Source organism: Eublepharis macularius, chromosome 19, assembly GCF_028583425.1.
Source record: "Eublepharis macularius isolate TG4126 chromosome 19, MPM_Emac_v1.0, whole genome shotgun sequence".
NCBI classification, from domain to species: domain Eukaryota; kingdom Metazoa; phylum Chordata; class Lepidosauria; order Squamata; family Eublepharidae; genus Eublepharis; species Eublepharis macularius.
The window spans coordinates 9598704-9624429 of NC_072808.1; the positions used below are offsets into that span (position 1 = coordinate 9598704).

A 25726-nucleotide genomic window follows, 5' to 3' on the forward strand; every position below is an offset into this window, starting at 1 on the left:
GGCAGCACTATCTTACACAAAAATAACACAACTCACTTAACATCAGAGAATCACAAAAGCACAATTCCTGTCAAAAACACTTTATTTCTTGAACAGCTTTAGGCTACACAGCAGGGGGGGAACACCAAAGGGCATGGAAGCAGTATCTTACACAAAAATAACACAACTCACTTCACATTAAAGAATCACCCCAAAAAATTGCTGTCAAAAGCACTTTATTTCTGTAACTGCTTTAGGTTACACAGTAGGAAGGCACCACAGAGCAGGAAAGCAGTGTACTACACAAAAATAACACAACTCACGTCACATCAGAGAATCACACAAACACAATTGCTGTCAAAAACGGTGAAGTGGGTTGTATCATTTTTTGTAGTACATTGCTATCATGCCCTGTTGTGCCCTCCTACTGTGTAACCTAAAGCTGTTCAAGAAATAAAGTGTTTTTGCCAGGAATTGTGTTTTTGTGATTCTCTGATGTTAAGTGAGTTGTGTTATTTTTGTGTAAGATAGTGCTGCCATGCCCTTTGGTGTTCCCCCCTGCTGTGTAACCTAAAGCTGTTCAAGAAATAAAGTGTTTTTGCCAGGAATTGTGTTTTTGTGATTCTCTGATGTTAAGTGAGTTGTGTTATTTTTGTGTAAGATAGTGCTGCCATGCCCTTTGGTGTTCCCCCCTGCTGTGTAACCTAAAGCTGTTCAAGAAATAAAGTGTTTTTGACAGGAATCATGCTTTGTGATTCTCTGATGTTAAGTGAGTTGTGTTATTTTTCTGTGTGGGGGACTGCTGGTGTAATGTGTCATAATGCTTTGCCTACTTGTACTTTGGAAGGGAGAAAATAATTTTTTAAAAACTTTATTTTGTGTTGTTCTTGTTTTATTCTTTGTTGTGCAGTTGGTTCCCATCATAGGGAACAATGGGGCTGGCTGGCCAGCCATCTCTGTAGGTGGTGGGGGAATTTGAGGGAGGGTGTCTGTGGTTCAGGTGCTCTTTCACAGGGACCAGCTGGCACTCAGAAGTGTGCCCACCATTGTGGCACCCCTGGGCTGTGCAGAATTGCCCAGGGAAAGAGAGTTTAGAAGTTCCCAGCATAGGGAACAAAGGGAGAGGGCTGGCCTTTGCCAGCCTGTTCCTGGGGTTATGGGTGTGGGGCAGGTGGGGGTGGATTTGGGTCTGTGAGGGGCTAATGTGGGGATTTGGGTCTGTGTGTGGCAGCTGGGGGGGAATTGGGTTTGTGTGGGGCTGTAAGGGGTGGACTTTAGGGGCTGAGAGGACCTACTTGGGGAGGCCATGAAATGCCCCCCCCCAAGTGGGAGCAGTCTGAGCCTGGGTGGGGGGTGGGAGGAAGGGTGGGAGAAGGGCCCCAGAGGGCTGGGGGGCATTTTGCATGCAAAATGCCACCCCTGGCAACACAAGCCTCCCCCAGCTGTCAGTGGTAGAGATTAGAGCACCTACTTGGGGAGGCCATGAAATGGCCCCCCCAAGTGGGAGCAGGCTGAGCCTTGGTGGGGGGTGGGAGGAGGGGTGGGAGAAGGGCCCCTGAGGGTGAGGGGGCATTTTGCATGCAAAATGCCACCCCTGGCAAAGGAAGCCTGCTTCTTCATTTTTTCCCCATAGGAAATAATGAAGAAGATTAGCAGCAGCATGCTAACAATATGCTGCTCCTTCGCTTTCTTATGGGAGGATGGGGGGACCTGCTTTGGGGGGCCATAACATGGCCCCCCAAAGTCCAATCTGTCTGAAACTTGGGTGGTTGTTAGAGAAGGGTTAGAGGAAGGTCCCCACCAATTTTGGGCTTATTCGGTGGGAAAATGCCTCCCCCAGACGTCCGGGAAGACGGAGGCATTTTCCCATTGAAAAGCCGAAAGAAAGCCGAAAGAATCCCGAAACGTTTCGGCTTTTTTCTTTCGGCTACCCGAAACGTTTCGGCATTCCCCGAAACGTTTCGGCATTCCCCGAAAGAAGCCGAAACACTTTTATTTCGGCATTCTTTCGGCATTCTGAATGCCGAAACGCACATCCCTAGATATGACCATTGCAGTTGTTAGACAAATTAAATCCCATGGTATGTTCACATGTAAATAATAATAATTTGTCAGGGAGAGGACACTCAGCTATATGGGCAGACATACATGGCCAGTCTTTATGGATGGATATTATTCACTCCTTGGGATATATGGCACCAGGGAAGGAATCACTGGGCACTTATACTTAGGAGTTCTGGTCTCCTCTTTGAATTGCTTAAAACAGGTACCTGGAACGACTAATGTACGGCCAGCACTTGCTGTTCAGGGACCATTCATGGGTGGTGTGGCAGGATTAGATAACAGTACTTAGTTCTCCGTTTCTTACATGCCCAGGATAATGCCAATTGCCACCTTGGGGTCAGGTAGCAATTTCCCCCAGGCCAGTTTGGCTAGGGATCCTGACAGTGTTTTGCCATCTTCTGGGCAAGGAGCAGGGGTCTCTGGGTGTGGGGAGGGGAGATAGTTGTGCATTTCCTGCACTGTGCAGGAGGGTGGACTAGATGAACCTGGAGGTCCCTTCCAACCCTATGATTCTATGATTCTACCAAATCCATTTGGTTTTTCTTTTTTTAAACGAGAGTGCCTGGTGTGTGGGAATAACACTCCTTCAGATAGTGATGTACAAAAGAAAAATAACTGCAGTGAAGTTCTTAAAATCCACTAATGAAGTTTGGTCAATTTTTGGGGGGAGTTTGTTTTGCAGTTTAAGTGGGCTTTTAAATAATGCAGAGAGCGTTTAGATACCGCAAGTAACGTTCTGGGTAGCAGCTTCTTAACGCGGCTCACGTTGATACTGGCCATTGAGGCAAAAGGGACCCTTAAGGTGATCAGCCTTGGCTGAACTGACAGAGCAGAAAAGGAAGTCGAGCAGACTAGAAATGAGTCAGAGTTCAAAGAAGAGAACTCTCCGCTAAACTACCTCAGACAATGAGCACAAGGCACTGCCCTTTCCTCCACAGTAATAAGATCAGTTCAAATACACCGCCTGAATATAAATGCTCCAGATCTCTCTCTATGGCGTAAGAAATTATGGAACAATTACACTAAGGCTGCCACCACAGACAACCTCTCACACATGGACCCCCACCCCACCCCAGGTAACATCAAGAGACTTTATACCTAGCTGGTACCCAGGGGTCATTTCGTAGAAAGAGAGCTGGAGGAACTCATTAGCATAACTTATTATCATATGCCACACCCTTGCCATCACCGAAAGTGTGTCATTAGCATAAATGATTAGCATATGCCACACACCCCTCACATCACCTATTCTGGCTGTTTTGGACCCAATCCTGGCCATTCAGGACTGAAATGGGGCCCAAAATGGCAAAAAGGGGCTGAAAATGGCATCCAAAATGGCCAAAAAGGGGCCCGAAATGGTCAAGATCAGGCCGCTGCTGAGTGGGAGAGTGATCCACCACCCGTCAGAGGCCCGATCCGGGCCGTTTCGGCCACAATCCAGGCTGAAACGGGCCCAAAATGGCCGAGAGTCAGGTGGGTGGGGCCACCTGACATGTGACCTCTTTGGAGAACTGCCGGAACTGTGTTCCTGTGCTTTCCCCTCGAAATGAGCCCTGCTGGTACCCCATCTTAGAATACCTAATGAAACAACAAAAAATCCCCCAAAGACTTAAAGATCTGAATCTGTGGTAAACTGAGGGTATAAAATATCTCTATATTGGAAGATGACTATTATTGTAATCCCCACTACTAGATATACACATCCATTTTCACATACACATCTATCACAGCACGTAATAGGAAAGATACCCAATAAAGTAAGGTCTACATCATTGCTACATCAAATGTGAGTTGTAAATATGACCGTTTTCACACTGCTTACCGATCGAGCAAAACTCCCAGAACGATGCGCCTTCCTGGAGCGATTCCCCGCGATAATCGGAGTTATCGTGGGAAATTGTGCCAGGAAGGCGCATCGTTCCAGGAGTTCTGCACAATCGGGTAAGCAGTGTGAAAACGGCCTATGTTATCTCTGAATGTATAAAAATGTGATTTGGAAAACGTATATTGAATGTAACATTTGCTTATAGATACTTATCCTTGTAAAAAGTAATTTGTATTGTTGTGATTTTAAAAACAATAAACAGAATCGGGAGGAAAAAATACCCCACTTGTAGCTCTCTGCTTTGTATCAATTAATCAGAGGGTGTCTAATTCAATTCATGCAGAAATGTTGTTGTGTGGTGCCTGACAAGGCATTGCACACACAGCTACACTCACATGCAAACCGACAAGTCAGTGGATACAGAGATCTGAACTGCAGGGCTTGGAACTTAAGTAATAAGGTTCTCGAATCCTGTCTCGACTTCACGAGGAAGAAGGATAACCAGAGCATAAAAAACAGACTACTATTACTAGGACGAAACAGTACAGTCAACGGGGATAAAGTTTACTCCCCCTTTTCTGCTTCCACTCTGCTTCTGAGACAGACAGAGCTGATGAGCGACTGTACATTGCAATTCCACCCTCCTGCTGGGCCTGTCTGAGCTGCTCTGAGGAGCAGGCTGTGCCTTTCAATCCCCCAGGGTCTGGCAGCCCCAGAGACGCCTGTGTGAAAGCAGACGGGACTCTGGAGGTGAAGTCTTTGGGAAATCAACACAGCAGGAATCAAACGGAAAAGAAATCCCCTGCTGAGCAGAAATCGTCTGACCTGCATCACAAGCGAGATGGTCAGAGAACTGCATACATGTATGCCTTGAGAAAGTGGGGCCAAAGCTCCATTACCATTCCGTCAGAAACAGATCAATACCTGGTGACTTACGGGTAGCTCCTTTGTGCCAAGCCACTGAAGGAACGGCAGTCAATAAGCAAAGAAATGTTCATGAATCATGACTATATTCCGGAAAAGTAAATCACAATTCTGCACCGACGAAGTTGGGTTTTGCAACGCATACCAATTACACAAATTACAAAAATGTGCATATGTTGCATAATTAATTCTGTTCCAGTTAACTCTGGGGAGAAGCAATGAGCCATGCAGGGTACTAAAGCCCTACCCCTGAGCGCTAGAAATCCTGCTCAACTCTTCTCTGTAGATTACTAGAATCTACTATATGCTATCAAGCCTATCTTTGCAACCTGCAAAGATGTAAACTTTGCTTTTGATACATGAAAACAAGATGCTGATGATCCAATTCCACTGCTGCAGAAATATAGAATACACACGTGGGTTCTGGGACCACCAGGAATAAACTATTCCAGGGCCAAGCTACACATGATGAATGACACTTGAACGCCAAGTGGATTGAGTGGAGGGCAAGTGAACAGGGAGAAATACACTTGCCGTTCAAGTGTCATTTGTCACTTGTAGCTTGGCCCCCAGTGTCAGAAATGGCTGCTGGGGAATAATAATATTAACAACAACAACAACATCATTCGGTTTATATACCACCCTTCACGAACAACTTAATACTCACTCGGAGCGGCTTACAAAGTATGTCATTATTATCCCCACAACAATCACCCTGTGAGTTGGGTGGGGCTGAGAGAGCTCTGAGAGAGCTGTGACTGACCCAAGGTCACCCAGCTGGCTTCAAGTGGAGAAGTGGGGAATCAAACCCAGTTCTCCAGATTAGAGTCCCGCGTTCTTAACCACTACACAAAACTGAAAGGGGAGAGCTGGCTAGATCAGCGAATCTCTTGTGGATCTTGCAAGGTCCTTGCACTAGATCTGGCTGCCAGTCCTTGGACAAATTTCCTTTCCAGAAGACTTTCTATAAGATTCTGATTTTATCCTCCATCTCAATTAGATCTTGTTTCTCAAGAACATCTTCACCAACAAAGGATACGGTAAACAATAAATAACAATAAAAATGTGAAAATAAATGCTACTGAGGGTCAAGCTACAAGTGACAAACGACACTTGAACTGCAAGCGTATTTCTCCCTGTTCACTTGCCCTCCACTCAATCCACTTGCCGTTCAAGTGTCATTCGTCACTTGTAGCTTGGCCCTGAGTTCCTAAGGCTCTTGTTAATCAGGGCCGCAAATATCCTAATGCAATTTAGCGTCCTGTTGGAATAAATAGGACTGATACATTCACAGAGAACTGCTCCTCACTGCTTTCCAAACATACTTAACAGCAGGGCTTTTTTTCTGGGAAAAGAGATGGTGGAACTCAGTGGGTTGCCCTAGGAGAAAATGGTCACGTGGCCAGAGGCCCCGCCCCCTGATCTCCAGACAGGGGGGTTTAGATTGCCCTCCGCACCACTCGGTGGCGTGGAGGGCAATCTAAACTCCTCTCTGTCTGGAGATCAGGGGGCGGGGCCACCTGCCATGTGACCATTTTCTCCAAGGTGCCGGAACTCCGTTCCACTGCGTTCCTGCTGAAAAAAAGCCCTGCTTAACAGCACTAGCAGTTTTGAAAAGAGATGGATTTTACTAGAAGCATACAACGATGAGGGCTTGGTCATCTGGAAAAGGTGTAAGGTGGGACCAGGTAGCTTTGGAGAGGATACCAGCTGACTTTTTGTTAAAAGCATTAGTAACGTGCATAAAGGTGAAACCTGCCTGATTTTTGAGTAGTTGTCAATTTTGGAGTTAAGGATACCATTTCATAATGGTTTAACTTAAAAAGGGAGATAATACCAACTCCAAAGGAAGTCTGCCGGAAGAGAAGCTGTGAAAGGAGATTTGGGGGGTTCACTGACTTCTAAAGTTCATAAAAACCTGCTGACAGGTTTTTGCAAGAAAAAGTTGGTTCGAATCCACACTCTGCCAAGGATGCTCCCCGGGTGACTGGGGCCAATCATGTTCTCTCAGCCTAACCCACCCCACAGGGTTGTTGTCCTGAAGGAGAATGGAAGGGAGGATAATGAAATTTTAAGCTATTTTAAGTCCTCGCTACAGACAAAAGCAAGATATCCATCTATCTAAATCATTGTTTTTCATATAATGTACTCATGTAAAAATTTAAAAGTTCCATATATAGTACGATGTTGGCAATATGAAATGTCTGAGCTGCTCGCCTGTGTTTACGATTTGGCATTTCCAGAGATTAGTCTCTATTGTTTCGTTACAGAAATAAACTGGACATTTGCCTTGTAAAGCTGGAATCAAAAACAAACATTATAGCCAATCTTGCCTGCCTTCGGTCCCATCCCATCCATTATGTACTACAATGCAATCTTACATATTTCAATGGCTCGGTCATCCAAGCTCATACTAAGTGCCAATTATGAAGTGTTACAAGTGATATAAAGCCAAATGGCAACTAAAAGAGAATTTGGCATCATTGTCTGTTCTTCCCTCACCCGCCCGCCCGCATCTAATGGCCATAAAAAGCAGACTCCCAGGTCCTTCCTGGAGTAGCACTACCACACCTACCCATTCAAAGGATCCACAACAATAGCTCGAGGGTGCGTCATCTTTCCTTCAATCAGGGTCTTTCTGGTTTGAGCAGCCTTTTGCAGCCGGGCCACGCTGATGGTCTTCTTGGGGCCATCGTCAGTCCAGTAAAGATTGTTCCCCATCCAGTCCACAGCGATCCCTTCCACGTTGTGAATCCCTGGAATGAGTTAAATCGACAAATGCGCTCAGCGAGGGCAGACAGCCAGACGGGGACGCATCAAACACCAAGGACTGAAGTGAAAGTGACAGGGCCATACGAATGGTGCCATGCACGCCTTTACACAATCGCTTTCTGAAATGGACAAGGCATTGGGCATGACAGATGCACACCACCTGCTGTAAAAGATGCCAAGCCAGAATCAAAGATAGAACCAAGCAATCAGGGGCATGGGCACAGGTAATATGAAGAAATTCAATATACAAAAAATGATAAAAGTTGTGCAGTGCTCTTCTTTCCAGTACCTACCAGCTGGCCTATATTTGGGGGGGGGGGGGAACGTGCACTATAATTCAAATTCTACTGAGATTCTGCCCAAATTCTGCTGAGATTTTAATCCTGACCTTCCAATATCCAGAGCACCATGCCAATGGATAGTTTAGGTTGGGTAGCTATGTTCGTCTGCAGCAGAGCACAATTTGCACTTTAGAGACCAACAAGATTTTCAGAGTGTAAGCTTTCGAGAGTTAGAGCTCCCTTCTTCAGACCCTGAAAGTCTTGTTGGTCTCTAAGCTGCCACCAGATTAAAATCATGCCATCAGAAAGTGCTTCAGCACCTAGGATGTTCATGCAACTTTTTGGGCCACCAACAATGGGGAAGCAAAGGTACAGAAGTCTAGGGTGTGAATCAATATGGAGGCCCAGAGAGACAAGATAGGTGCTGCTGGAGGGATAAGCTGGGCTGTTTCCACACGGCTTACCTTCCCTCGGAACGACCCGGAACTTCGCACAAAAAACATGGAAGATCGTGTTTTCTCGCACGAGATTTGCGCAACATCGTGCAAATCTCACGCGAGAAAACACGATCTTCTGCGTTTTTTGCGCGATGTTGCAGGTCGTTCCGAGGGAAGGTAAGCCGTGTGGAAACGGCCTTGATAAGATGTTCTGATCAAACAATGAGTGTATTCTGTGAGAGGAGCCCAATGAGTTTGTCGGCTGGGGGGGGGCGGGGGAGGAATCTCTATCTGACCACCTGTAGTCACTTTTCTGCACCCCTACTGAGCAGAAGTGTAGGAGATTTAATACTTCATTAGCAGAAATGTGCATTGGAATTAATGAGAATAGACACACTCCAGTTTAGCTCTATAAAATGCTTTACAAATAAAGGATAAAAAACATAGGGTTATATTGGGAGAAAATAAGAAATTGCTAGCTGACGACATCTTGTTAGTAGAAAGTAAATTTTAGACTGAGGACACACGGAGACATACACTCACACGCTGAGTGAGACAGAGCAATAAAACTTCAGTATATATCTTATCTTAATTGCACCCCCCCCCCATTAAACAAGTTGCCCCATAGAGAATCCTAATTCTACTTCATTAAGCTTAGAGACTCCCCTTTCTCTGGTGGGAATCCTTACTCAAGGCCTAAGTGGTTATAGGCAAATAAGTTTATTAAATAATACAAACAGTTTAACTCTGTCATGACTGAAACGAAAACACTTGCTAAATCCCAACAAGAAGGCCACGCGCTCACCATCTTTCAGAATCGTTTCTCGGTCTGTTCCGTCGATCTTCTGCCGTCCGATCAGGTAGCTGGTGGTGTCGGCAAAGTAAATGAAGCCGGTCTCTGCGTGGAAATCCAGAGCTCTGGGATTCATCAGGTTCTCGATGGGGATCATGTGCTCATCGGGCACTTTGGCCCCCATGTCCATTCCTCGGATAATGCCAGGCCGCCCTTTGCCGTAAACAAGGAACAGCTCATGCTCTGGCTCTGGAAGACAACAAGAGCCCAGTCAGGACAAGAAAGATGGGCCAGGCTTGATTTGTGCTGAAGCTCATCCAAAAGGGAAGGGTGTCCCGTTTTCCTTAAGGATTCCACTGGCTTCCACTTGATACACATAACAGGGCAGCAACAGCCATTCTGGGAAACACAGGCAAAAAGAGGAGCACAGCTTTCTACAGATTGAGGGCCAAGCTACACATGACGAATGACACTTGAATGGCAAGTGGATTGAGGGCCAAGCTACACATGACAAATGACACTTGAACGGCAAGTGGATTGAGTGGAGGGCAAGTGAACAGGGAGAAATACACTTGCTGTTCAAGTGTCATTCGTCATGTGTAGCTTGGCCCTGTCTCAGGCGGGCAAGTGAACAGGGAGAAATACACTTGCCGTTCAAGTGTCATTCATCATGTGTAGCTTGGCCCTGAGTCAGCAGCTCCCCAAAAACAATGGATTCCACATCCTTCAACCTCTGTTTGTATCATCTTCACACCGTAGGGCCAAGCTACACATGATGAATGACACTTGAACGGCAAGTGGATTGAGTGGAGGGCAAGTGAACAGGGAGAAATACACTTGCCGTTCAAGTGTCATTCGTCATGTGTAGCTTGGCCCTGTAATGTTTGGAATAAGTTAGTAAGACTTTGTGCGGAGGGAGATGGCTTCGGAGGGGGGAAAGGGGGTGGCATACACTAAAAGGGCAGCTGGAGAAAGTGGGATAAAGAACGATTGGCCTTTCCAAACTGCAGTTTCCCATGGTGTTGCGTGGTTGTGTGTGTTAGGAAAAGAGAGATGGAGTTGCCTGAGGGGTTTTGTTTTTAGTCCTTTGGTCTGTGTCATATGCAGTAACTTCCTTTACTTCTTCAGTCCTTTGCACACAACTCCTCTACACTCCTCACTCAGACAGCAGATGCAAGCCCCTCACTCCACCTCCATGAGATCACTGGCTTGTGAACACAGTACCTAAGTGTGGAGGAAGTTCAGTGTAATGGTTAAGAGCGGTGGAATTCTAATCTGGAGAGCGGGGTTTGATTCCCAATTCCTCCACTTGTAGTCAGCTGGGTGACCTTGGGTCAGTCACAGCTCTCTCGGAGCTCTCTCAGCCCCACCCACCTCACAGGGTGGTTGTTGTGAGGAGAATAATAACACACTTTGTAAACCGCTCTGAGTGTGGCATTAAGTTGTCCTGAAGGGCAGTATATAAAACGTATGCTATTATTATTATATCTGCACATAGAAGCCATGCTCAGGAGCTGTTCCCCATGAGGAAGGGGGGGCAGCCCGCAAGGTTGTGCCCACTCCTGAACTCCCGATCTCTGCATGTTCAGTCAACTTGCAGAGGGATCTTATAATAATAACCTAATAATAATATTCAATTTATATACCACCCTTCAGGACAACTTAACACCTACTCAGCAGTTTATAAAATATGTTATTTTTATCCCCACAACAATCACCCTGTGAGGTGGTGGAACTGAGGGCCAAGCTACAAGTGATGAATGACACTTGAACGGCAAGTGGATCAAGTAGAGAGCAAGTGGAGGGCAAGCGAACGGGGAGGAATACACTTGCCGTTCAAGTGTCATTCGTCACTTGTAGTTTGGCCCTTAGAGAGCTCTGAAATAGCTGTGACTGCCCCAAGGTCACCCAGCTGGCTTCAAGTGGAGAAGTGGGGAATCAAACCCAACTCTTCAGATTAGAGTCCTGCTGCTCTTAACCACTACACCAAACTGGCTCTCTTGGGTTTTGTTTGTCATTTGGACAAATGGGAATCATAGTCCCCCTGTGGGACTAATGGGCACTGGATATGTTGGTTTAGCTCTGTCAAGAAAGTCCAGTCTGGAATCCCCTCAGGACCCACGGGGAGGCACTAGAACTCAGAACACCCAATTCTTCTTTCGTGCTTTGGATGTGTTCATCCCGCCATCGCTAATGCTGCCCATCCACTGGCAAGTGTCTGCTCAGATCCATGGGGACTAAGGGCCAAGCTACAAGTGACGAATGACACTTGAACGGCAAGTGGATTGAGTGGAGGGCAAGTGAACAGGGAGAAATACACTTGCCGTTCAAGTGTCATTCGTCATGTGTAGCTTGGCCCACAGTCTCAGGGCCAAGCTACACATGACGAATGACACTTGAACGGCAAGTGGATTGAGTGGAGGGCAAGTGAACAGGGAGAAATACACTTGCCGTTCAAGTGTCATTCGTCATGTGTAGCTTGGCCCTAAGTATTCACAGTCACTGTTAAAACATCCCTCTCTTGCTTCTAAGCTGAATTTGTTTGTGTTTAGTCTTCTGGAGTAAGTGGCACTCATGACGCCATACTTGGCTCAATCAATAGCGGCAGGCGGTACGACTCTACGTCAGTGCCTCAGGAACACAGGTAATTGAGAAGCCCCTGGAGGTATAATCAGTAGCTATCAGGCGAATGGAAAGGAGGACATCCGCCTTTTTTTAAAGGCTCCGGCACCTCCTCATGAACTGGAGACTGAAAGAACTAGGCCAGAGGCTTGGTGACTAATAGGTTTTGCTGGCAACTCTCCCACCTTCTTGTGCAAGCCGTCTTTTTTCCTGGCCTAAAACCAGCCGCAAGACTTGCTCTGACCAGAAGCTTCACATCTACAAGTGGCTTGTAAACAGCACTCAGGAACATCTGGCGTTCTAGGAAATCTAGCAAGGGCTGCTTTCCCACATCGCTAATCAGGGATGTGACCGTCTTCCAGGGGTGAAAGCAAGCTAGTACAAACAGGCGGGTACTACCGATAAGAAAGGGGCTGAAGTGGTACCTCCTGTCTTCTGCTTCAAACCTCACAAGAGAAATCATATTGGTAAGAAATATAACTGACTTGGGGCCAAGCTACAAATGACGAAAGACACTTGCCTGGCAAGTGGATTGAGTGGAGGGCAAGTGAACAGGGAGAAATACACTTGCCATTCAAGTGTCATTTGTCACTTGTAGCTTGGCCCTTGCACTCTGTTTGGGCCACACTTGGGGATTTCGTTACTACAGATCTGAGAGGACAGGATGCTAAGATAACAGTAGCCCCCTTGGCCCTCTAAGGCATGATTAGACAAAGATGTAGCTTCCTCAAAGTGGGGGGGAGGGCATTAATTGTGGGCCACAGACAGAAGACAGAGAGGAGAATCCCCTCCATTAAGGAGAGAAGATCCAGAATCCCAGCTGCCACTCCAGTACCCTCTCAGGGCCAAGCTACACATGACGAATGACACTTGAACAGCAAGTGTATTTCTCCCTATTCACTTGCCCTCCACTCAATCCACTTGCCGTTCAAGTGTCATTCATCATGTGTAGCTTGGCCCTCAGAGAGCCAGTCTGGTGTGAGAGCCAGTTTGGTGTAGTGGTTAAGAGCGCGGGACTCTAATCTGGAGAACCGGGTTTGATTCCCCACTCCTCCACTTGAAGCCAGCTGGGTGACCTTGGGTCAGTCACAGCTCTCTCAGAGCTCTCTCAGTCCCACCCACCTCACAGGGTGTTCATTGTGGGGATAATGATAACACACTTTGCAAACCGCTCTGAGTGGATGTTAAGTCATCTTGAAGGGCAGTATATAAATCGAATGTTATTATTATTATTGTTATTAAGAAGCTGAGGGTTTTCGTTCTCTCTGCACCTTCTGGCCAAGAGCAAGCCTTGGTTGCAAGCCATGGGGATTTGATTGTGCCACTCAACAAACAAATATCCCAAGTTCCAGAGTAATAAAGGTGGCACACACTTAAGATCACAGTGAGGTTTTTTAGAACTGTATATGAATGAACACCACCCCCACTCCTACAATCTCAAATCATAATTTGGTTGTCGCTGATGAGCTCAAAAGTCAAACTCTCTGGGAGTAAAGCTAACTTTTAATCCAGAGTTTTAAACGGGCTCAGAATCTAAAATTACAATCTTGCAGATACATGCAGTGAGCTACTAATTTAAATGTGGTTTTCAGTCCTCTTCACAGATAATGGTCACTAGTGGTGCCAACACAGCCAAGCAACACAAAAGGGTGAATTTTTAAAAGCTCCAAAGAATGATAGGCAGGCTCGGGAGCGCCGGGGGGGAGGCGAGGCTGTGAAATCCCTGAGCTGCTTTGACCAAGAGAAGAGACTCATCAGCTCATACAAAACCTTTTACTATATCCTCTGGTTATGGTGGAGAGTGACATTAAGTTATAGAAGTAAAGAGTCCAGTAGCACCTTTAAAACTAACCCACTTTATTGGAGCATAAGCTTTCGAGAACCACAGCTCTCTTCATCAGATGCATCTGTTATGAATGTCCAGAACTTTTTTTTTGCTCTCTCTTTCTCATCTCCTCCTATTCCTGTTTTTGTTTCCATCTACAGATCTTCCACTAGTGTCAACCTCTTATTCTGTCCTCACCTTCACACCTATTATTCTGACACTCCATCAGCAAGATGCGCAAATGACACCCCCAGTACCAATGCAACCACTGAGCCTGCTTGTTATGGCACATCAGTATGTGCTGGCATGCGCTGCAAAATAAAGCCAGCTCTGCCGGCTCTGCTCTCCCGCTCCAGTCCTCTCCCACCATCTCTATCGCTCTCACTTTTGCAGGATTTCCCATCGCTGCCTAAGCTGAATCCCGATCGGCACCGGCACGTCCTGGTCTTGTGGCTGTTCCCGAGGAGACAGATGTCCGAGCAGCCTCCGGGTTTTCCAAGCTGGTCCTGTTCACAGGCATGACTCCTCACTGCAGCAAAAGAGAAAAGGCCCGTATCATTTATTACCACATAGCTTGCATCCGGCTTTAGAGACCACAGTCTCCGTAATGTTCCTTCATAACATTTCAGGGCCAAGCTACACATGACGAATGACACTTGAATGGCAAGTGGATTGAGTGGAGAGCAAGTGAACAGGGAGAAATACACTTGCCGTTCAAGTGTCATTCGTCATGTGTAGCTTGGCCCTGAGATCAAGCAGGAAATACCCTTATAACATGCACAGACTGAAAAGTTGAGGTTCAGTTTAGAAACATGATAGAGGTTTATGTTTGGGGTCGAGAAACTGGCTAGATGGAGTTCTTTCTTCCGCTCCCTTACTGGAACTCAGGGACAACCAGTGAAGATGATAGGCAAACGGTTCAGGGCAGACAAAAGGTATTACTTCTTTAACAAAGAATAATTAAATCGTGAAATTTGCTGGAGATAGTGACGGCTACGAGCACAGATACCTGTAAAAGGGGGGAGACAGATCCATGGTCCATCAGTGGCTAAGAGCCAAGCTACAAGTGATGAATTACACTTGCTTGGCTAGTGAACAGACTCAGGGCCAAGCTACACATGACGAATGACACTTGAACGGCAAGTGGATTGAGTGGAGGGCAAGTGAACAGGGAGAAATACACTTGCCGTTCAAGTGCCATTCGTCACTTGTAGCTTGGCCCTCACGTGTATTCCTCCCTGTTCACTTGCCCTTCACTTGCTCTCTACTTGATCAAGTGGAGCGCAAGTGAACAGGGAGGAATACACGTGAGTCTGTTCACTTGCCAGGCAAGTGTAATTCGTCACTTGTAGCTTGGCTCTCAGAGCCACAGTGTCTGAAGGGAGCCTCCATATGCAGAGGCATCCAACCTCTGAATTGCCAGTGCAGGAAAGCTTAAGACCTACACCTTATTGGCTGGCCTTCCAGGGCAACAGGTTACTCACAATGTAAAAAGGATACCACTGGACCATTTGTCTGATCAGGCAGGGCTCAACTTACATTCTTGTTCGCAGCAAGAGTATACATATCTTCATTATTATGGTATTATATTTGACACTAAAGGCTTAAGACCTCCTGATTTCAGCTATACCCAAAACGATATGTTTCTAAAAAGGCCTTCCAATACACAAACATCCGTTACAAAAAAAAATTGCTTTCAGGTAAAAGCCGCATCCAGTAGACAAGCTCTTGCTGTCAGCCAAAGACAGATCATTCGAGCTGTTCTTGCAGAAGTTACTAACCCATCTAGAGGGAGAACTTCTGGCTGGGAAACTGGGGGTTTCCCTGGAAAACTACTGAACTGAGAAGCTGCTACTGAAAAGGCTCGGAGGATTGTTAGGAATGACACTTCTGTCAACTTTTCAATTAGGGATTCCTTGCTCTGTCCACCACAACTGCTGCTCATGCCGAATGTTTATGAAATATTCAGGGTGGGTTAGCCTCATCTCAGATGGCAAGGAGAAAGGGGAATCTAGCGTCCCAGGGGAAGGGGCTGCACTGCTTCCTAACCTCTTGATAATGCCAGAGATGGATGGAGAGCGGGCATGGCTCAGTGGTCAAGCGGAAGGTCCCAGGATCAATCCATTGGCATTTCCAGTTAGAAGGACCAGGTAGTAGGTAATACAAAAGGCTCCAACCTGAGACCCTGGACAGCCACTAGCACTCAGTTCAATTTATGCCAGTTCCAGTCCAACAACCACAGTGAACAAATCAAACACAATAGATTTTACAACATAAGCAAAATACCATCTAACACAGACTTAACCCTTTTTAATCACCAGTTAGCATACACAATGCTGACCAAGGGTGTGCGCTTCGGGTTTCTGATTTGGGTTTTTAACTCGAATTGGGCCCAATTCGGGTAGATTCGGCATTCTCTAATCGGGCCCAGCATCGCTGAGCCGATTCGGAAATACTGAAGCAGAGCCTTCCGAAGCGCTTCGTTACGGTTCAGAAAGCTTTGTGTAGAGTGGCAGCAGCGGCAAGAAAAGTGCTGCTTTCAAGCTTCCTGCCACCTTTTTTACCTGATGGGAGGGGGGAGGAGGGGGTTATTCTGAATTGTTTTACGGAAAGATCTGGGGAAATGCGAACCTTTTCCGGGTGCATACCCCTAATGCTGACCATAATAAATCAACAGTAGAAGGCAGTTTAGTGTGTTCACTACACTCTCTCTGTATCCCTATCTCTATATATGTAGGATATAGGCTCAGTTGATAAATGGTGTGAGCACGAAGGGCCTTAAATCTCAGACCACCTCTCACTCTATTATGGACAGTAGGAACACCTGGGCCTTGTTCTGTCAGTTCAGGTGCTGAGCCAGATGAGTTTTGGGTAAGGCAGGAACAAAGCGTAGCAGGTTTCTGCACAAGAATGTGATGCCTAGCAGGGTCAACAGGAGAAAAATGCTTAATCCCCACCCAGTTCAAAATACTTGGATTGTCAAACCAGACACCTAATGCTGAACCAGCCAGCCAAAAAAATCTAGCAATCAGCAAGCCTAGGCAAAATCGGACTTGACTGAAGGCAGGGTGGACGTCGCTTGGAAGTGCCACAAAGAGAGGATGCCAGTGAGTCAAGTGCCTCTTTCCACACCCCTGAGCAACACATGAGCCCACTCAGAAATTGGCATCCCTCCCAGCAGGGTGATGCACAGGATTCGGCTTGAGACTTTGGGTTGCTTCCACACACATTGGATAATGCACTTTCAATGCTCTTTAGTGATCATTTGGAACCGGGTTTTCGTGTGTGAAACACAAAATCCACTTCTAAAGGATAACTAAAGTGCATTGAAAGTGCATTATTCAACGAGTGTGGAAATGGCCATTATGGGAAAAATGGATTTGAACCATTTATTAAGTTGTACCACTCCACCTTGGGAAATTTCTGGAGATTTGAAGGCGGTGCCAGGGGAGGGTGGAGATTGGAGAGGGCTCAGTGGGGACATGATGCCACAGAGTCCATCTTCCGAAGTTGCCATTTCCTCCAGGGGAACTCAGAGCCAAGCTACAAGATACGAATTACACATGGATGCTCACATGAAGGGAGTCGCAATGTCAGCCAGGAAGCGGAGTTTTCAAAGAGATCAGAAGGCTTTGTCAATTTCCACTCTCTACAGAGTCAGCACAGATCTCTCCTCAGAGGGTTTGTTAATTTCCTCTTTGCCTCCCAAAGGCTTGGTCAGTTTCACTTCCTGTTCTAGGAGGCAAAGTGGAAATAAACAACCCCCCTGCGTAGCAATATTTGCAGGCTCTGTGGTGGTGGTGGAGAATGCCCTCAAGTCATAACTGACTTATAGCGACACCTAATGTTTTTTTTCATGACAAGAGACTAACAGAGGTGGTTTGCCATTGCCTGTTGCGGGCTCTGTAGAGAGGGGAAATTGACAGAGCCAATTTCTTTTAAAACTCAGCTTCCTGGGTGAGTCACAGCTTCTAGGTCCCACCCACCTCACAGGGTGATTGTTGTGGGGATAATAATAACATACTTTGTAAACCTTGGGTCAGTCACAGCTTCTCAGAGCTCTCTCAGCCCCACCCACCTCACAGGGTGTTTGTTGTGGGGGTAATGATAACAAACTTTATAAACTGCTCTGAGTGGGTGTTAAGTCGTCCTGAAGGGTGGTATATAAATCAAATGTTGTTGATATTATTGTTGTTGTTGTTGTTGTTGTTGTTGTTGTTGTTGCAACTCCCTTCATGTGAGCATCCTCGTATAATTCGTCTCTTGGCGTTTAGCTCTCAGCTCTGCAGTCTGGAGATCAGTTGTAATTCCAGGCAAACTCTAGGACCCACATGGGGGCTGGCAACCCTACACTCATTCATCTTCTACGTGAGTCAACCTATATAACACAAAGAGCCCAGTTCATGGAGCTATGCCAACACATTTAAAAAAGAATCGGTGTTCCTTTGGCTGAGCACAACACACACTGGCGTGGTGAGAACCAGGTCCCAACCACTTTGAGATCCGGTGGTCTGAGATAGACAGCCTGCTGTGTAGGGACCCCTGCTCCCTCCCAATGGCACGGGAGGCTTCCTAAACTTGAAATCTGCTGATTGGTGTTATGGTTCAGAGAATTCCGAGCAGCGGACCAAAGATCCTAAGAGGATTTGCTACATGCAAAACAGATTAACAACACAGGAACGAGGGCACGGTAGAGACGACTGATCAGAATAGGAGCGCGAGCTGAGCGCGAGCTTTACATTCGGTTCCAGGAAAGAAACTTCCAGCCACCATGCAATGTTTTCCCTCGGAGCTCTTTGACCTAGTCAAATGTCTACACTCTGGGGAAACAGCAAGAACAACCCTTAGAGGGAGCCATTAATATTTCAAAACACCACATCTGCTAGATTCTTCCCTTTCCTACCCCTCCAAGGCTGTAATTAATCAATCAATCACATGCCAGGGAGTTTCCTCTGGGGGATAAGCTTTCACTTTCACTCTCTCTACTCCTGACAAAGAGCTGCCGGGAGATAATAAAATGTTCAGCAGGGCCCGCTGGGAAAAACAGCCGATGGATCAGATTTCAGAGAGGGCTGGATGATTAGATTTGGGGTCGGGAACGGCCAATACGCTCAGATGTCGGGGTATATTGGCAGCGATTTCCGGTAACTTAACTTTAATTAAAAGCAATACACAAGATTCCAGTTTGCAACCTACGTAAGGAGTTCTGCGAGAGTCTACAAATCATCTGCAATAAGAGCTGAGAGAATGAAGAATGAATAAAAGATGCCATTTAGGCGTTCAGACAGGTTAGGATCTATCTTCAAGAGCGCTTGATCTTTCCTCTGGCGCAAGAATAGAACTAATGGGTGGAAATTATAATGCAAGTATTGTTGTTGTTGTTGTTGTTAATAATGATAATAATAATATTTCTAGTTTACTCTCCCCACAAGCAGGCTCACAGCGGAGTACAACAAATATAAAACAGCATAACAATTTAGTTTAAAACCAACTAAAAACGTCAATAAAAACAGCAATTTCTAAAAGATAGCGGCAGCGGCACACATATTGCACGACTCAGCAATAACAACAAACCATGGGGCCAGGTGTCTAACTGCTAGATGTTAGAAAACCGGGGTGGGGGGGTCGATATTGGCCAGACTTGGAGGGGGGGAGATGCGCGCACTTGAGAACTGAGATTCCCACCACAAACTCACACGTAACGGCACGTAACACACACACGAAGCAGATACAGAGTAGGATCCGGGATATACATCAGAGGAAATGTGAATATTTAGTATAGGCATTGGGGTATCTGGTAAAATAAGTGCGCAGTAACATTTTTCATTAGATTTGCAGTGCTGAAATTGAGCCTGACAGTAACCCACAACCTTCTTCAGTACACAGACTTAAAGGCCTCCCAAAACATGTGGCTGCCGCCACTGATGGTAAATATCCGCTAAGTCAAACTGAGCTTCGAAGCCCTTTTGACTCAAAAGGAAAGAATTAGTAGCATTCTTGGAGCACCTGGTGAGAGGCAGCAGGAACAAAACTAGCCACTGGCAACCTTCAGAGCGCTCCTATGAAACTAGGAACAGAAAGAAGATACAAATCATAAAGGTCTACAGCTCCCGCAGAGCAGAAGGGCAAAAGTGCATCCCATTGTGTGCTACTCAGAGTAGCATATGCCACAGGGAGAAAAGCCTTTCTCTGTGGTTGCCAAAACAGTCAGATCCAGAGGAGTTAGCCATGTTAGTTTGTAGTTGCAAAATAGTAAAAGAGTCCACCTTTAAGTCTAACCAACTTTATTGTAGCATAAGCTTTCGAGAACCACAGCTCTCTTCGTCAGATGCATCTGACAAAGAGAGCTGTGGTTCTCGAAAGCTTATGCTACAAAACAGAAAGGAGTCACGTGGCACCTTAACTAGCACATTTGTGGTTGCACAGGCAAGGACTAGACCCTTCCTCATCAGATGAATGAAGTGGTGTCCTTAGCCAACAGGTTTATATGCACACGTGGATACGAAGAAGGGAGAAGGAAAGTTTGTGAACAGTGAGGGCTAGGGCTGTGCTATTCGGGTTTTGCTTCAGGTAAAGTTACCCAAAGCGGACGTGATTCGGCAAGCCTCGGCATTCCCAAAGTGGGGCCAGCATACCGAATCTCCCCACGCATGCACAGCCCTAGTGAGGGCAAAACACCATGAAATACATAGGGCAGCAGTCATGGCGTCACTTGAATACAGGATCCAATGAGGCTGACCTATTTTCAGTAGTTGCCAGCCACTGTTGATAACTTGGCATAGCAACAAATATTAATACTTAATAATGACTCTTTCCTGTGTGCCATTTTGGAGGTCAATGATCAATCTGGTGGGAACATGTCTCAATGCTCTGCTTCCAATGGGCATCATGCACAAACCACGTTTAGATGATAATCACACGCAAGGTTTTTTGATATAGCATGCAGATACGAAGAAGCCATGGCCAAGCGCAGTTTCCTAAGCGCAGAAATGGACGTTCAGAGGATGCACTTGTGTACACATGTGATGTGTACAGTCATCACATGTGAAGATGAACAAGCAGATATGAAGCTTTTTCCTCCCCCAAAGTGATTTTCATATAGACAGTAGAGTTTGTGCAATGGCCCTTTATTCTAAGCAGCTGTCGATTGTAGAAGGGGGGTTGCAGATTCTTCTAAACTTGACAAAAACAGACCCAGGGAAAATATCCAAAAACAACATGAGGCCAACCAAAATGATCATGCAATAGCGAGCGAACATGTTGCTTAAACAGCTAAAGGATGGAATGGACTTTTTGCAGCCCCACTGCTCAGCTTCCACGGCGCTCTGCTATTCACCCACGAAAGGAAAAGCATAATAAAACAGTATCTACAGAGAAAGAATGGATGGTAAAAACCTTCCTATGCTGCCGTTAGACAAAGGGCCGTGATAAAGATGGACTACCTGCCAAATCAGGCAAGGCGGGGAATGGGCGGATCAATCAATGTGATGCTATTTGAACAAAAGAGAAGAGGGCGAGACAGACGGATTCGCCAAGCTGACGCTATGTGGATGATAACAACCGGGGCACAAGAATGGACTGGCCAGCCAGAGGTGATAAACGGGGATTCAGGAAGATTAGCTGGACCAATCCCCGTGATGCTAAATGAGCAGGACATGGCATGCAAGAACAGGCTAATTACTCAATCTGATGACATGCTGATAATAGTGGGGGTGGGAGAACGGGTACCGCAGCAACCGGCACTGAATGGAATAGAGAGGGAGGCCTGAAGCCCAGTGATGCAGAGTTCGAATGGCAGCACAGAGGGCTCAACTGAGGCTGTGTCCATGCCCCTTTGTGAATGACCTTGAATTATGTGCATCCTGTGTGTGTGTGTGTGTGTGTGTGTGCCGTCAAGTCGTCTCCAACCTATGGCGACCCTATGAATGAAAGACCTCAAAAATGTCCCATCATTAATAGACTTAGGGCCAAGCTACACATGACAAATGACACTTGAACAGCAAGTGTATTTCTCTCTGTTCACTTGCCCTCCACTCAATCCACTTGCCGTTCAAGTGTCATTCGTCATGTGTAGCTTGGCCCTTGCTCTGATCCTGCAAACTGGAGGACGTGGCTTCTTTTATTGAGTCAAGCCATCTCATTTTAGGTCTTCCTCTTTTCCTGCTGCCTTCCATTTTTCCTAGCATGATTGACTTTTCCCGAGAATCTTGTCTTCTCATGATGTGACCAAAGTACGATAGCCTCAGGGCCAAGCTACAAGTGACGAATGACACTTGAACGGCAAGTGTATTTCTCCCTGTTCACTTGCCCTCCACTCAATCCACTTGCCGTTCAAGTGTCATTCGTCACTTGTAGCTTGGCCCTCAGTTTTGTCGTTTTAGCTTCTAGGGAGAATTCAGGCTTGATTTGATCTAGTACCCACTTATTTGTCTTTTTGGCTGTCCGTGGTATCTGCAAAACTCTCCTCCAGCACCACATGTCAAATGAATCAATTTTCTTCCTGCCGAGGCACATGTCAGAACATAAGAAGGACCCTGCTGGATTGGACCAGTAGTCCATCTAGTCAGCATCCTGTTTCACTCAGTGGCCCATCAGTTGCCAGGAAGGCTAATGAACCGGGCATAGAGAAGCCAATGTCCTCCCCTGATGCCGTATCCTAGTACTGGGTGTCAAGAGGTTTGCTGCCTCTGAAGTGGAGTTTCTCCATGGACTTGTCCTCCACGAATCTTTCTAACCCTCCTTTAAAGCAATCTCTGCCTGCAGCCATCATTATGTCCACTAGCAGGGAATTCCACGACGCCGTTACTCGCTGAATAAGGAAGCATTTCCTATAGTCTGCCTTGTACTTGTTTCCTATCAACTTCACTGGGTCCTCCTAAGTTCTAGCATATGTATTATTTACGCTCCATTCCTGGAGAAAAACTGTACCCAGCCATTACTTTTTTTTGCACAAAACAAGCTTGAGCTGTTGTCCGCGAACCCACCAGATAATCTACCATCAACAGTCAAAACAAAAAGACGACGAGTGTCATTGGCCGTTCTATCGGCTCTTCAGATTCGTATCTCATCTCTTCCACTCCCCAAATCTTCTCTACGGGCCAAGCTACACATGACGAATGACACTTGAACGGCAAGTGTATTTCTCCCTGTTCACTTGCCCTCCACTCAATCCACTTGCCGTTCAAGTGTCATTCGTCATGTGTAGCTTGGCTCTGTCATGCTCCACTCCTTAGTTTGGCCCTTCCCAACTTACCTTTGGGTTGCCGTCGCTGATGGTAGATGTGCAGAGCTCCGCCTTTATCCACACGGGTTACCACCTGGAAGTCTGTGCTGTTGAACCGATTGACCCGGATGACGCTGGTTTTCTGCTGGGCGTTGGCATTGTCTGAGTTGGTGGCATAGAGATAGTTCTCAAACACAGTCAAGCCATAGAGATGTTCTATCTAGAAGGCATGAAAAACCAGATTTTTATAGGCAATACCACCTAGCGAACCCAAGACATTTTTGCTCCTTGGTACTATATGGCTTGACTTGCTGTTTTGAATTGTCTGAAGCTATCTGCCTGGTTGGCAGCCTTCATAAATACATTTACTCTCTGACTATCAATGCAATCCTAAGAAGATCAAGATGGGTAGCCATGTTAGTCTGTCTGTAGCAGTAGAAAAGAGCAAGAGTCCAGTAGCACCTATAAGACTTTACAAAATTTTTGGTAGGGTATGAGCTTTCATGAGTCACAGTTCACTTCTTCAGATACCTGAATCTGAAGAAGTGAGCCATGACTCATGAAAGCTCATATATCCTACCACAAATTTTGTTAGTTTTATAGGCGCTACTGGACTCTTGCCCTTTTCTAATCCTATGAAGAGTTATTGCAGTCCAATGACAGAAGAGAACCAGAGACTGGTATTAGATCTAGAGGAGTCAGCCATGTTAGTCTATAGCAGCAAAAGAGAAAAGAGTCCAGTAGCACCTTTAAGACTAACCCACTTTACTGTAGCATAAGCTTTCAAGAATCACAGTTCTCTTCGTCAGATGCATGGAGGGGAAGAAGAAACTGGTCAGATATATAGGTGGAGAGGGGAGGGGGAGTAGATGCAATCAGTAGCTTCTGATAATGGGATCAGTTTGCTTCTGATAATGAAATCAGTTACTTCTGATAATGAGATAACCATTCATAGTCCCTATTCAATCCAAGCCTGACTGAGTCAAATTTACATATGAATTCCAATTCAGCAGCTTCCTGTTGGATTCTGTTTCTGAAATGTTTCTGTTGACCTTTAAGTCCTTGATTGAATGTCCCGATAGATTGAAGTGTTCTCCCACTGGTTTCTGGATGTTGCCATTTTTAATGTCAGATTTGTGTCCATTTATTCTTTTGTGGAGAGGTTGGCTGGTTTGTCCAACATACAGAGCAGATGGACATTGTTGGCACATGATGGTATATATCACGTTGGAGGATGAGCAGCTGTTAAGAGCCAGAGATAGTGTAGTTGATGCCATTGGGTTGTGTAATTGTATTCCCTGGGTAGATATGAGGGCAGAGCTGGCATCTGGGTCTGTTGCAGGGTCTGGTACCTGTGCTGGTGACTCCGCTAGCCAATTCATGGTTGTAGGTGAGAAGTCGTTTAAGGTTGGGGGGCTGTCTGTAGGCAAGGAGAGGTCTTCCACCCAGAGCTTGTGAAAGTGAGGCATCACATTCCAGGATGGGTTGTAGGTCACTCTCTACCTACCCTCTCTACCTATATATCTGACCAGTTTCTTCTTACCCTCCATGCATTTGACAAAGAGAACTGTGATTCTCGAAAGCTTATGCTACAGTAAAGTGGGTTAGTCTTAAAGGTACTACTGGACTCTTTTCTATTTTGCTACTACAGACTAACACGGCTAACTCCTCTGCTCTACTTGGGACTAGACATGGGCACGAACAGAAAAAAAAACCCGAACACCCTGTTTGTCGTTCGTTGCCATCCACGAACAACAAACATGGATGAAACTGAACTGTTCCCGGACATGTTCGTTGTTCGTGGAAGCCAGAACCCCCCCACCCCTGACCCCCCCCCCACTTAGCCCCCCCTCTCCTCAAACCCACTTGCCTGGCCCTTTAAAGATCCATTTAAACTATCAGCTGGCAGGCAGCAGCGGGGGATTCCCCCCTGCCGCCTGCCAGCTGATAGTTTAAAGGGCCCTGTCCTGGCAAAAATAGCAGTGTCTGCTGGCAGCTAGTTTGAGGGATTACAAAAGTTACCTTCCCAATGTCTAATACCCACCAAATTTGCAGGGGACATAGTCTTCACTGTCCTTTGAAGACCCCCCAAGTTTCAAAGAGATTGCACCCCAGGAAAGGCATGATCCATGGGTCTCCCCATTGGCTGTCATTTTCTTTTCACAATGGCAAAAACGGGACTCTCTTCTGGAAGTACTTTGAAGGGTTAAAGCTAGAAGGAGTTCAGACAGACTTCAGTCCCTCCCTGCCTCCGGTTGCCAAGGGGATTGATTGCAGGGGCCAGACTGTCTGGCTTGACGAACATGGAGGAACAACGCTTGCAACGACCACCTGTTCGTTTAGGATGGGGCCTCACGAACAGCTTGTTCGAGAACAGCAGGTTAGGCTGTTTGTGGTTTTTTTCTGTTCGTAATGCTGTTCGTGCCCATGTCTACTTGGGACTCAGTTCAATGGTAAATTGGAGGAGGAGGAGGAGGCAAAAGCAGATGGGTCAATTGTACTGAAATCCCAACAGCAATGCCTAAAGAACAGGAGTTTGTCTTATTGTCTTAGTGATTCCACAGTTCGGATAAATTCTGTGGGCCAAGCTACACATGACGAATGACACTTGAACGGCAAGTGGATTGAGTGGAGGGCAAGTGAACAGGGAGAAATACACTTGTTGTTCAAGTGTCATTCGTCATGTGTAGCTTGGCCCTATGTCTACCCACAGGATCTCACAAACGGTGCTGCTTACCAAGATGCCTTGGATGATGGTGTGCCGGTTCTTGCCCTCGTAATCCACCACTTCGATGTAGTCAAGGTAGGCATCAGCCCAATAAACCAGTCGGTTGACCAAGTCCAAGGTAATGCCGTGAGGGAAGACGATCTTACTGTCAACCAGCTTGGTACGGTTCTGCCCGTCCATGTCACATCGCTCCACTTTGGGTATCTGTCCGTAGTCGGTGAAAAATACTTTCCTGCAAGGAACGAGAGGGAAG

At 46.3% G+C, this 25726-nt stretch overlaps 1 protein-coding gene across 1 annotated transcript in view; it reads right to left on the reverse strand.

Annotated features, from left to right (window-relative positions):
• The window catches only part of LRP1 (LDL receptor related protein 1), a 386504-nt gene that overhangs the window by 139238 nt on the left and 221540 nt on the right, over nucleotides 1-25726 (reverse strand). The window contains 5 exon segments of the mRNA XM_055003348.1: nucleotides 7368-7548; nucleotides 9088-9324; nucleotides 13908-14051; nucleotides 22776-22965; nucleotides 25483-25705. Coding sequence (XP_054859323.1) covers nucleotides 7368-7548; nucleotides 9088-9324; nucleotides 13908-14051; nucleotides 22776-22965; nucleotides 25483-25705 — 975 coding nt within the window.